We start from the raw sequence: 13,472 nt of genomic DNA, 5'->3' as shown, positions 1-13,472 counted from the left end.
AATAGTTCTTTACCAGTCCTTTCTATATGTAGCAGTGACCACTACATGATAAGCATCTGGCCAGATATGGTTGTTAGAATAAATTATATGGTAATATTATAAAGGGAGATAGAGTGGTGTAGTGAGGAACACTGCTGGATCTCATTGTGTGTGTGGGCTTGCATTTACATTTATTTATTTAGCTGATGCTTTTATCCAAAACGATTTACTATGTTTGAGATACAATTGGTTACATTTCTTGTTTCCAATTGGAGCACAGGCGGGTGAAGTGACTTGCTCATGGTCACACAATGTCAGTGGTGGGATTCAAACCCACAACCTCCGGGCTTGAAATTCAAAGCCTTAACCACTACGCCACTGCCTGCCTGCCTGCCTGGTTTGTTGTACCTTTTTATCCCCAGAGACGTGCACAGCCTATTCCAAACTCGGGCAGCCTATTTATGGTTGGTTCCAGTGGCCTTCTTTCAGGTCCTAGTTTTACTGACTGAGGCTGCAATGGCAGTGCCGCATCCACATCTTTCCCTTGTGCTCTTCTTACATTGTTCCTACTAAGAACTACACTATTCCTAAATACTTATTGTAGATGCCCCAGGGGATGCTTGGGCATCCCGCTCAGGATGGAGGTAGAGTCCTTACCCAGCCGAGATGCCATAGTGGAAGGATCGACTAATTGGGGGCAATACCCAGTTGGGACGCCTTATGATCCTTGTCCTGGGTGGGATGCCCGAAGATTACAAGAACTGGCAGGAGAGTACGTTATGGAGCAGTTCATCCCCCACTTTAATAGCTGTGGCAGTGTCCCTTATACAGAGTCCAAGGTTGAACACCCGCAAAGCTGCATGGGAGTTGGAGTCTGGAGGTGCGGCCATGTTGTAGTCCCAGGTGGATGGTAGAGGGCACTGCCAGGGGAGGCTCTTTCTTTCTTTCTTTCTTTCTTTCTTTCTTTCTTTCTTTCTTTCTTTCTTTCTTTCTTTCTTTCTCATAACCCGGAAGTGTTACACAACATCACCAGAAGTACTCCCAGGTTCTCAATAAAACAGACTGCATGGCCTTGTCCAGGCAAGTTGGAGCTGGGAGTGGGCAACACTCGAGTGGAGGAATAGCAGAGCAGAGGAGAGAGAGAAAGAAAAGGAAGAAGAAACACAGTGGTTAACTGTTATATGAGGTACATATTTCGAGCACCTCTTCAGGTTTGATATTTGCTTTCTATTACGTCTGACCTGTATTGTATATTAAATTGGGATAGGCTCACTTGTGCAGGAGATCCCAAGACAGTGTTCTGAAGCTTTGCAAAACCAGACCCTTGGCACCTTGGAGAAGACATTTCTGATTGATACAGATAGAGAGAGTACATTTTATCTTCAGTCACCTACTTTGTTTTTCACTTGCTGTCTGTGCTGCAGATTAAATCCTCGGAGAGGTCATTCATGAGTACAGCAGCAAAGGGCAAGGAGCTAACAAATCAATCACCATGTGCCACTGGGTAATTCTGGAGATTATTGTAGAATGGCATCACCACCACGGTCGCCATTTTTGTTTAGGTTTCTAAATGCTGTGAGCGTGCAACCTTAAAAAAAAAAGCATGTTGCTAATCTTTGAGCAGAGAATTCATGGTGAAGGGCTGGGTGGCAGTGGTGCTCAGGCTTAGATAGGTCAGAACAACAACCCAAATGGATGAATAGAGAGATGTGATGGTGAATATTTATTGGCTTTATATTTAATAGTGATATTCTTCCGACGGGCCTGAATTTGGATAATGTGTGTTCATGGATGGATGGATAAACATGTTAGTGATATTTTATTTTTATTTATAGCCCGAGTTACTATACTGCTTCTATTTTTAAATTATATATTCTACATAGATAAAGATAACAGTTTCTAATATCGCAGACGCCAGTCTTTGTGAATGGCTGCCCATCATTTTGGGCACTTTTTCACACACTCATCCTTCAACATAACCAACCATGCCTTTCTGGACACCTTTGTCCTTTGTACAGGGATACTGTGCAAACTTCAACAAGGAAATGTTTGTGCTAGGAATAGGACCTGGTGGAGCTGTGAGGCTGTGAGACTGTCCTGCTGTGTTGTTAATCAGAGAGGTTGACTGTCAACACCTATAATGATGCCAAGGATGTCAGATGTATCCAAGTGGTACATTTACTAAAAATATAACATGGAAGGGGTGTATAAACAAAAAGAGAAAGAAAAGAACAAATCCAGAGAAATAAAGTAGCCTGCAGCATAACGGTGCAGTCCTATATGGTTGTTGAACTTCCGTGTGCTTGGTGGAGTGTTTATCCACTTGCCACCTATTAAGTTTCACACACTCTGTTCACATTTGCCATGTCTCCCCCTCTCTCTCAATCCACCCTCTTCCTCTCTGTTCTTGTTTCCTGGCCTCTTCCTTCACCATTATGCATTTTTTATTAAACATTACTCTTCACTTCAGATGCAATCTCTTCACTGTCAAGAGGTGCCTTTAGGTCTCACTTTGGTCTAAGTTCTGTTGTGAGGATGGACCGCACTTTAACATCATTCCTTCCATTCCTGCTTGAGAACAACCTTTTTTGACCTCCTACCCTAACCTCCATGTGACTTGTTTTTTGTTCTTCTTCTTAGAAGAATCCATGGTTCTTCTCCTCATGAATGTTTTGCAGATGGTTGACTTCTGCTGCCTCACTCTTTTCTGCACTGGCGCTTTTGCCTGTTGAAAGATGATGACTGCCAGGAGCAGTCACACAATGGGATGTGCAGGATCAGTATGCTTGCCATTGTGATGCTATTGTTTGTGTAGAGGTCTGAAATGGGATTTTCTAAAGGTGTTTTTCTCTCTGAAAAAAAACTTACCACCTACAGCCTCTATGTATATCTGTATACTATGATGGGGTGCTGTATCCAAAGAGCAACAATCCATTTCAATTACAGTTCAGAAATGTGACTTATTAATAGAAAAATAGGATTAACAAGGGAGGGAAAAAAATTAAAGAGGGTAAAGAAAATAATAAGATTGGCTATGTCCACATGTTCATTTAAAAACAGCATTTTAATGAAAATAATCACCTTCCACATTACCGTTGTCACATCTTTTAATCTCAGTATCTCAGTCAACACTAACACAACTGAAAACACATATGATATAGACATTTGCCTCCACTGGGCATGTGCACATCAGCAGAAAAATTCTTGATGGGATGATAGCACCACTGAATTTATCTCAAAACTGCAGCAACTGGTAAATTATATGCCTTTTACACGTTTGCAGCATTTAATCTGTATAGAATACAATTTAGGCACATACAGGTAAGCAACAGAACAAGTACTGTAGCTGTGTTTTTCCAAAGTTCAGCAGCTCTGAACCAAAAAATGGGATTCAACAAAGGCCTGACGCGCAGAAATGATTCCACAGACAAAATATTTTTAAGTGTTTAGTTAAGTTTCAAAGTAAAACAGTTCACACAAAAAAGAAAATTAAAATAGCAAAAAAAAGGGAAAAATTTATAATAAGAAAAATTCAGTTCTAAGCTTATCTTGTTACATCTTAAATCGTTACTAATCACTTATAATTTCTGAACCATTTCAAAACATTTCTGAACCATTTCAAAGCGTTCAGAAAACTGTATGCTTATCCCATTTCTAAGTAGAAAATGGGTCTTTCAAGTCCCTGTTTACTGGGACCTGCTCTAAACACAGCAAGAGCTTATTAACACACTGTTTTTCGTTTATAGCAAGAAAGTTCAATTTCTTACTAACTTATTGGGGGAAAAGACTATACCATTGTCTATGACTATGGAAGAAATTATATTCTATTCAAATTAAGCAAACATTAATATGAGTTTAACTCAAAACTTTAACTTTCTAAAATTGGCTCTTACAAGTGCCATGGAAAGCAGCTCTTCTATGTCTGCTGTGTTGGAATATGGTTTTCTTCTGTCAGGGTGACAAATCAGGGAATGAGATGTTGTAATGAACAGGATCCAATCAGGTAATGGCTATATAATAAGCATGAACAAATCAGAGCGAGATTAGAGTCTGGATTTTCAAAAGTCTATGTTTTTAACAGTCCACAATGCAAGGCCAAGTCATTGTTTTCAAAAGTATATGGCACTGGAGAATATTTTCAATAGTCTGTGTTTTGGGGGGTTAAAAATGCTGGGTTTTGTGGACAAAACAAGAAAATGGAATCTAACGTCTGCATTTTTTAAAACCAAAATGTAGTAGTGTAGACATAGCCTATGTCCATCCTTGGCCTGTCTAAACATACTTACCTAACACTTGATCGTAATACATTCCTTCTTCGATAAACTGGCCTTGTCCAGCAAAGCTCCTATCTTTGCACCTTTCAGAACTCCAAGTTCGCCTGATTGAGGAGGTGGAGGCCTATATAAGGCTAATTAGGAAACACTTCCCATAGAGCCTGCTGCAAAAAACACCACTTCCCAAGAGTCTCTGCAGGAAGTTGGGCTACTGCCCATGAGTGAACTGAGGTTACTCCTACTTTGCTGTAGAGTATCCCTGACTGAGAATGGAAATAAATGACAACATCATCTGGGCTGTGTTTTCTCCCACAGTTCACACTGCTATCCTGTTTTTCATCATATTTGTAATGCATACTGTATATTTTATAAAGATTAAAATGGAGTGCCTTATTAGTGATTGTTCTTAGTCTTTAAAATATGTTCATAAAAACACTGTAAAAGTGACCATGCTCAGTATAACATGACTCGAAATGCAAAGGGTGTAGTTTATTTAAATATCATTTAAGCATAGCCGAGCCTTATGTAAAGGGGCTCTACATTAACATTTACTTACATCATCACTGTTAGGAGCTCTAACAGTCTAACTAAAATGTATGAACAGTACATGTTGTATGGGTGTTTTTGTTTTATTGAGTATTACTGTATTTTTGTATTTAATTGTAACTATATACTTGTAAATATGCAGGCAACTGGGTTCAAATCCCAGCTTGGTCATTGGCTGTAGGGACTTTGTACATTCTCCCAGTGTCTGTGTGAGTTTTTCTCCATATACTCCACTCTTCCTATTACATGCCAAAGATTTGCAGTTTATATTATATAGAACTCTAAACTGGTCCTTTGTGTGTGAGCATGCAGAATTGATTCCTGCCTTGCACTTGATGCTCACAGGATTGGCTTTGGCACCATAGGTCTCACCCTTACTGAAATAATTAGGTTTGAGTTGTTTGTTTGTTTGTGTTTTTTGACAGAAATACATAACTAAAAAGCCTGGTTTATGCTTACTGCGCGTGATGAGCAACCAAATCACATTGATAGATAATAATGTCACAGCAGAGGATGTGAGACTCTGCTGATGGAAGGAAAATTGTGTCTGCTATTACTGACTTTAAGAGAAAGAAAAAAGGTGGAGTGTCAGCCCTATTGACCACAAGTGGTCAAGGAAGGGTGAGTGTAATGAGAGTACTATGTAAGAACAAACTGCAACTGAATAGTTCTTGAAATGATAGATAGATAGATAGATAGATAGATAGATAGATAGATAGATAGATAGATAGATAGATAGATAGATAGATAGATAGATAGATAGATAGATAGATAGATAGATAGATAGATAGATAGATAGATAGATAGATAGATAGATAGATAGATAGATAGATAGATAGGGGAAAGGGGGAAATTCACAATGGGAAATTCATCTATGGCATTGTGTGGACTTCTATACAGCTCTTGACCACCCCTTCAACCAATAGAACAGTTAAGTATAGCACAGAGCTTATCGTTGTTTAGAATGTACTAGCATTTTGTACCATAACTGATCAAGAAAGGATGTGATTCCCTAGCGGCCTGGTTTTCACTGCAAAGATGATGTGAATAATTGTTTCACTGTGCTTAGTTCCCCCGTGGCTGATATTCCCAGCAGACATCCTGTCCCTCAAAAATCTTAACCATTGTATTTGTCTCTAGATTGGATGAAAGGTCAATTCAATTTTGATCGATGAGTCTCATGTCAGTGTCTGGCTCAGAGACTGCTAAGACCCTCTGTTTACTTTAAATTACAAGTGACAGAAATGGCCTGAAATGAGATAAAGTCTGTAATGAGAAGCGGTACAAGAACAGAGGTCCTGTCTCATTTCTGTGGCGTATGTGTGGATTACTTGTGTGACATCCCCTGTGTGGTCATGTCATGCAGGTGTTGTATAATTTAGCCAGGGCGGCAGACGCCTGATGGACATGCCTGTAGAATCTTAGATTATGAATGCAGCAATGGCAGTTTAAACGACTGATCAGTAATTACTTTCATCTCTTTGCAGGTTCTACATCTTGTTGTTTTTAGGCAGGTCATATTTTTTTAAATATTGTCAATATTCAACCTTCAAAGAAGTTGCCAAATAATTAACTAACTGAACAAAAATAAAAAAAATAAACTAATTTTCTGATATTGTTTCATTTCTTCTTTGCAGAATGAAGTGATAAGCCAGCAATTGGCAGCTATTTTCACACAGTGTTATGGACCATACCCAATTCCAAAGTTGACAGAGATTAAAAAGAAGCCGGCTTCACGCTTAGGTAAGTACATGTCAGTCAAGCCTTCAGCTGTGTCCTGCTCACAGCGCAGCAGCTCATAGTCTGCAGCAACATTGGCTACTGAAAAAGGTAGAGGAAATAACATCGATAGACAAAAGGAGGAGCCTCCATTCCTGAACTAGTAGCTGCGTGTCCTGTACACCACTTAATGCAGCGTCCAACATTTAAAAAAGAAAGTGTTTCATTGAAAAGGGACTCAATGGTGTAAAAACTGTTAGAATACCTGCACAGGCAAATGCAAGTATAATGTTTAGGACTACTTTAAGAGATAAAACAGCAGCATCACAAGAATAGGCAGTGCCCCTGAATACAGCATAATATCAATTCAAATTTATCTAGCGTTTCCAAGAAATACATTAAGTCAAGGTATGACACCCCCAAGATCCTACATTCCTTAAATCTGTGGTTCTCTGTTTGAGGGCTGTGAAACACAAGATCCAAAAGGGTGCAACACAAAAGCACTAATCCTTTCAGAAATTCCTTTTCACAACTACAGTATAACTCTGGTTTAGCCATGCAGTGACTTACAGAGCAGGCATACTTATTTTTTCTTCAAAACCTTGAAGGGTAGACCCCCCCCCCCTTCATTTTACCCTAAAAATGTTCAGAAGAAGCTGTGCACTGCTGATCTGCACCATGTCAAGAAATGTTCTTGTAGTGCCCTCTGTCCTAGTTAATAAAAGTTATTGTAAACGAACAGCCTGCATCAACTTTTCATGATTTTAGTTATTGTGTCATGTCATCACAATCCCTATTTGCTTTCTCCAAGAGTAATGCTGGGCTTTTCCAGACATTTTCTGGGTTACAGAGATCAGTGTTACACACATGATTCCAAAGATGGCCACACAAGTTTGTTATATGGTTTAAATCACAGGCTCATTTAACTTATACACCACTTAACACACAATACGTTAAGCATACAGTTTGCCATACCTTTTTTGGCCAGTGTTTAAACAGACAGATAGAGTGGGTGCAGTATGATAGATAGATAGATAGATAGATAGATAGATAGATAGATAGATAGATAGATAGATAGATAGATAGATAGATAGATAGATAGATAGATAGATAGATAGATAGATAGATAGAAGTATTGGGACACCTGACCATTTTTTTTTTTATTGATTTTATTAAAATCACACAACATTCCATACAAATAAATCAATTTTTACAAACATAAGATCGAAAACAAATCAGCCCCCACCCCTGTAAAAGAGAGCTAAGCCAGCAGTGTAAAACTTAAAGCTAGTAAAAAAAAGTAAGTAGATGAATTAATACGTGAATATGGATAAATGGGGGGAAAAAAGAAAAAAGGGATGAGAATCTGCTTCCTCAGTGCTTTAAGAGCTTATTCTAAAATGTTATTGATTAGATCCTGCCAGGTTTTGAAAAAGTTCTGCACAGATCATCTAAGTGAGAATTTGATTTTATCCAGTTTCAAATAGTATAAAACATCAGTTACCCATCCAACCATCCATTTTCCAACCTGCTGAATCCGAACACAGGGTCACGGGGGTCTGCTGGAGCCAATCCCAGCCAACACAGGGCACAAGGCAGGAACCAATCCTGGGCAGGGTGCCAACCCAACGCAGGACACACACAAGCACACACACACCAAGCACACACTAGGGCCAATTTAGAATCGCCAATCCACCTAATCTGCATGTCTTTGGACTGTGGGAGGAAACCCACGCAGAGAACATGCAAACTCCACACAGGGAGGACCCGGGAAGTGAACTCAGGTCTCCTAACTGCGAGGCAGCAGCGCTACCACTGCACCACCATGCCGCCCTAACATCAGTTACCCACTGACTTAAAAGATGTGGGTTAGGATTCTTCCAGTTGAGCAAAATAAGTCTACGTGGCAATAGTGTAGTAAAGGCAATTACAGTTTGTTTGTCCTTCTCCACTTTAAGCCCATCTGGGAGTACACCAAACACAGCCGTTAGTGGATTAGGAGGGATTGTGACACCAAGGCGGGATACCTGACCATTACAGCAAATGGGATCTTTAATGACATTGCATTCAAATATATAGACTTTAATATGGAGTTGGTCCCCCCTTTGCAGCTATAACAGCTTCCACTGTTCTTGGAAGGCTTTCCACAAGATTTTGGACTGTTTCTGTGGGAATTTGTGTCCATCCATTCGGTAGAGCATTTACTGTATGATGTCAGGCAGTGATGTTGGACAAAAAGGCCTGGCTCGTAATCTCCATTCTAGGTCATCCCAAAGGTGTTTGATGGTGTTGAAGTCAGGGATCTGTTTGGGCCAGTCAAATTCTTCCACACCAAACTCATCCAACCATGTCGTTATGGACCTTGCTTTGTGCACTGGGGCACAGTCATACTAAAATAGAAAAGGGCCTTCTTCAAACTGTTTCCACAAAGTAGGAAGCATAGCGTTGTTCAAAATGTCTTGGTATGCTGAAGCATTAAGATTGTCTTTCACTGGAAGTAAGGGGCCTTACCCAAATCCTGAAAAACAGCTCCACACCATTATTCCTCCTCCACCTAATCTTCACAGTTGACACAATGCAGTCAGGCAGGTATCATTCTTCTTGCATCTGCCAAACCCAGACTCGCCGATCTGACTGCCAAACACAGAAGCATGATTCATCACTCCATAGAACACTTTTCCACTGAATGAACCATTTTGTTTCACAAATGTTTGTAAATGGAGACTGCATGGCTAGGTGCTTGATTTTATACACCTGTGGCAATGGGTCTGATTGAAACACCTGAGTTCAATAATTAAGAGGTGTGTCCCAATACTTTTGTTTATATTGTGTAGATAGATAGATAGATAGATAGATAGATAGATAGATAGATAGATAGATAGATAGATAGATAGATAGATAGATAGATGTCTATATTGTGTAGCATTTTACAGAAGTTCAATAAATAACTGAATATTATAACATTCAACAACACCCCCTCTAAAATACACACCAGAATTACTAAAAAGAAAGAAAAACTTCTGACCTGGTCCAAGATAAAAAGAGCGGTCAGAGTCACAGTGAGGCATTATGTAGGCATATTACTGTTAGTATAAAGAGCCCCAGTACACCTTCAGGATCTCATTGGGTTGACAGTGCATCCCATAACTGAGCCTGTCCTCTTAATCAGCTTATTGATAAGGTGGGCCTCTTTTGAAATGGTGTTACAAAATGACACTGGCCATCACAGAGCTGTAAAATATGTAAAGGATGTTGCTACCCACATTAGCGGAGCTCAGTCTCTCAAGAAACAAGTCTACTATGCCCTTTCTTGTGTAGTTTCTCAGTGTTATGAGACCAGTCCAACCTGTCATTGATGTGGACCCCCAAATACCTGTAGCATTTCACTACCTCCATATTTGCATCCACTCCCTGACTAGTTAGAGAGAGTGATCGCTTCAGTGTAGCCATTGTCACACTATATGTACAACACGGGTTTTAAAGCTCTGATTAGGCTGTAAGTCTCTAAGAGATTAAAGGCTCCGCTTGGTCAGGATTCCAGCCTTTCCTTATAGGAAGAAATATAAAGAGATGAAATGAAAGCCTCTTTTGTTAATATAATACAATATATATATATATATATATATATATATATATATATATATATATATATATATATATATATATATATCCATCCATCCATTTTCCAACCCGCTGAATCCGAACACAGGGTCACGGGGGTCCGCTGGAGCCAATCCCAGCCAACACAGGGCACAAGGTAGGAACCAATCCTGCGCAGGGTGCCAACCCACCGCAGGACACACACAAACACACCCACACACCAAGCACACACTAGGGCCAATTTAGAATCGCCAATCCACCCAACCTGCATGTCTTTGGACTGTGGGATATATATATATATATATATATTTATATAATAGTTTATCATGTCTAATTTCCAACTAATCAAACACAAATTATTGGCAGAATAAGGTGTGAAGACTTTCTGAGTATGTGTTAAATATTATTTTTAAAGTCTGACTTACACTTATGTCAAGGTCAATGTACCTTCCACCAATTGTTTTTATATCCCGTAATTTCATGTTGGGATAACAGGAAATCAATGCCTAACCCAGCTATATTGGGCACAAGGCAGGAACCAGTTCTGGACAGACCTACATTTCATTAAAAGGCACACTCACTCACATACACACTCCCACATTTATTCACTGTGTCGATTTGGAGTTGACAGTTATCCCAACCTGCATGTTGGAATCCAAACCCCTCACTCTGGAGCTTGAAGCAGCCATGCTAGCCACTGACCATTATGTGGTCTAACTTTTCCAAAATCAGTAAGAAAAGGAAAACCAGGCTTACACTTGAAACAACAGCCAGAGTAGAATATCAGCAAGCAAGCAAAGACTCCCAAGTCTTTTTATTGTGGTGCGCTTTCTGATTCTCCAAAACATTTGTTTTGAAAATACAGTATATCCTTACAGTTTTCTTCATTAGGTGTAAATCAATTTGTGTTATTTTAGCTGCCTCAGATGTACAGTATATGTTAATGTGTGATAACCAAAACAAGTGTGGACTGACATACTGAGAGCTAATTATCACAGTAATAAATAAAGGCCACCCAATGCAGTTTTTTAATTACATTTAGAAGAAACCAGATTCCCTGTGGCCAAAGATGAGTTCAGTAAGGAAAGAAAGGTGTTCATTTACAGGTATGAAGAGGGAGCTCAAGAAAAAAATAAAACAATAAGATAGAGCATAGCTTTAAATAGTTCAGAGATTTTAGTGATAAGGCAGAAAGACACAGTAGAAAGAAGCAGGTCAGAGTTATTTGAAACGAGCTAGTGGAGTGGCAAGAAAGTAAATTGGATAGGTCAAAGCATAAAGCTTTTACAGAATTCTAATGTGAAATAAGAAATGAATCAGATGTAGTCGAAGAGGTACTCAAGTTCAGATTAGATAGAAAGAGCTCAAGAGGATAGGCAAGAGCAGAATTCTTATACAATGCAAATTATCAAAGACTGCCACTTGTTTACTGACTTCAGACAAGGAGCCGTGGACATGCTGACTTCAAGACGGTAACACAACACAACACAACATTCTCAACTACACTTTCTTAATTGAGAGTTGATGACCATGAAGATACTGTAGAGGACAAAGCCTCAAATACTTCAATGTAGCTTTCAATACAGCAAAATACAACAAAAATAAATGTTAGTCACTGTGATCATCTAGGTTGTCCAACCTTATTCAATACATTGCATTGCCCCTCACCTTTTGAAAGAGCCATGTAACCATTACAGCGCTAGCACAGAACTAAAATTCCAGTACATATCTTTCTTTGCCTCAATAAAGTAATGTGGCCTTCTGTGTTTCGTGTTCAGTGGTTTAACACAAACTCATACAATCTGACTTGCGGAAACCTTGCCACCCACCTTTCTCCACATGACATTTAAAAATTCTAATAAGAAAGTACTGGCACCCTGTTAAGGTGATGCAGGTGAACCAATGGTTATGCCACAAGCAAAATCTCCACATTAGTCACATGAAGGATTTTACACATACAATAAAATAATAAAAGTTCACCATGCCATTCTGTGCTTGCAAGTTTTACTATTATTATAACTTTGATTTTAGGTCTTCATTGCCTTAATTATGAAGCATAGAAAAATAAACAAATTACTATACAACAATCCTGAGATCTTCTTCTGAGAGTAGACAGACAACCGTTCTCAGCTAGTTTGTATGCAGCAGAACAACTGAAAGAGTGAAGAATGTAAGCATTGTACTAATCTGACAGGGGGCCTCCATGAAAGCCTTCAGTTTAGAATTCTTTTGACTGTAGGTTTTATTCTTGCTTATTTCTGATTTTGTGCCTTTCACCTAATGTTTTTGATCCCTAACTGTATCTCTTCTAGTTGCTCATGCTTCGTTCTTCTCCATTTTTCAGTTCTCCTCTGCATTATCCATCTGTGTACTACTGCTGCTCGGATATTCCATGGTGCTGTCCTACTCCAAAACTTTGAGCCTCTGGTTCTACACTTTAGAGACATGCTTCAGAGAATCACAATAAGCAAATGTCTCACTCACTAACTTGACATTAACCCTTTTTTGCCTAAATCTGACCCCATTTTTGCCTATTCCTTGTGTTATTCTCTTAACCAAATCTGCATAATGACTTTAGTTTGACAACTACTTCATGATGTCCACCAGTCATCTATCTCACTGCTCTTATCTCCATTAAAACAACACCATTAGTGCTTTCCCGCAGTGCTGGAAATAAGTTACCCCCTTCTATGTTGGCTATGCAGCCAAACTGAAGAACGAGTGTGGTTATATATGTAACGATACAGGCCTGTTATGGGATGGCATTTGTCTAGTATGACAGGACAAAATTTGTCAATTCCTCCATAAACCTAATTTTACAGATACTCATATCAGATGCTGCTATAGTCAAAATGCAGAAAAAAGGTATTAATTGCTTAAGCTTAAAGGTAATATTTCTGGGCTTATTTGTTTTTTCCTCTCTCTAGATCCTCATTTTCTGAACAATAAAGAAATGTCTGATGTTACATTCCTTGTTGAAGGAAAGCCATTCTATGCGCACAAAGTCCTCCTCTTCACTGCCTCTCCCAGGTATGAGCTGCACTTCAGAACTTATGAAAATCTCCTTGACAATTAATTTCATGTGAGCTTATGCAATCAATTTCCTTTCCCAATGTATTAGCCATCAGTGGTGGCTAGGTGCCAATATGCCACAATATGTTTTATATTATTTAATGCATGATTATCTGACTGGAAGTGTTTTGCCAAAATATTCCTTAGGAAATCTTTCTTTCCTGAAAATGAATCTAGTGACAAAACCATCTGCTCATTATGTCCATACAGTAGCCAGAGTGCGCCTGTTCCAAATACAGTGCCGTGAAAAAGCACTTGCCTCTTCCCGAGTTCTTATATTAT

General features: G+C 39.1%; 1 protein-coding gene across 1 annotated transcript in view; it reads left to right on the top strand.

Moving 5' to 3' along the window:
* btbd11b (BTB (POZ) domain containing 11b) overlaps window positions 1-13,472 on the top strand; it is a 523,531-nt gene that overhangs the window by 492,293 nt on the left and 17,766 nt on the right. The window contains exons 12-13 of the mRNA XM_028815917.2: window positions 6,437-6,542; window positions 13,046-13,148. Coding sequence (XP_028671750.1) covers window positions 6,437-6,542; window positions 13,046-13,148 — 209 coding nt within the window. The remainder of the gene's footprint in view (window positions 1-6,436; window positions 6,543-13,045; window positions 13,149-13,472) is intronic.

Source organism: Erpetoichthys calabaricus, chromosome 1 (assembly GCF_900747795.2).
Source record: "Erpetoichthys calabaricus chromosome 1, fErpCal1.3, whole genome shotgun sequence".
NCBI classification, from domain to species: domain Eukaryota; kingdom Metazoa; phylum Chordata; class Cladistia; order Polypteriformes; family Polypteridae; genus Erpetoichthys; species Erpetoichthys calabaricus.
This window is presented reverse-complemented; position numbering and strand designations above follow the sequence as displayed.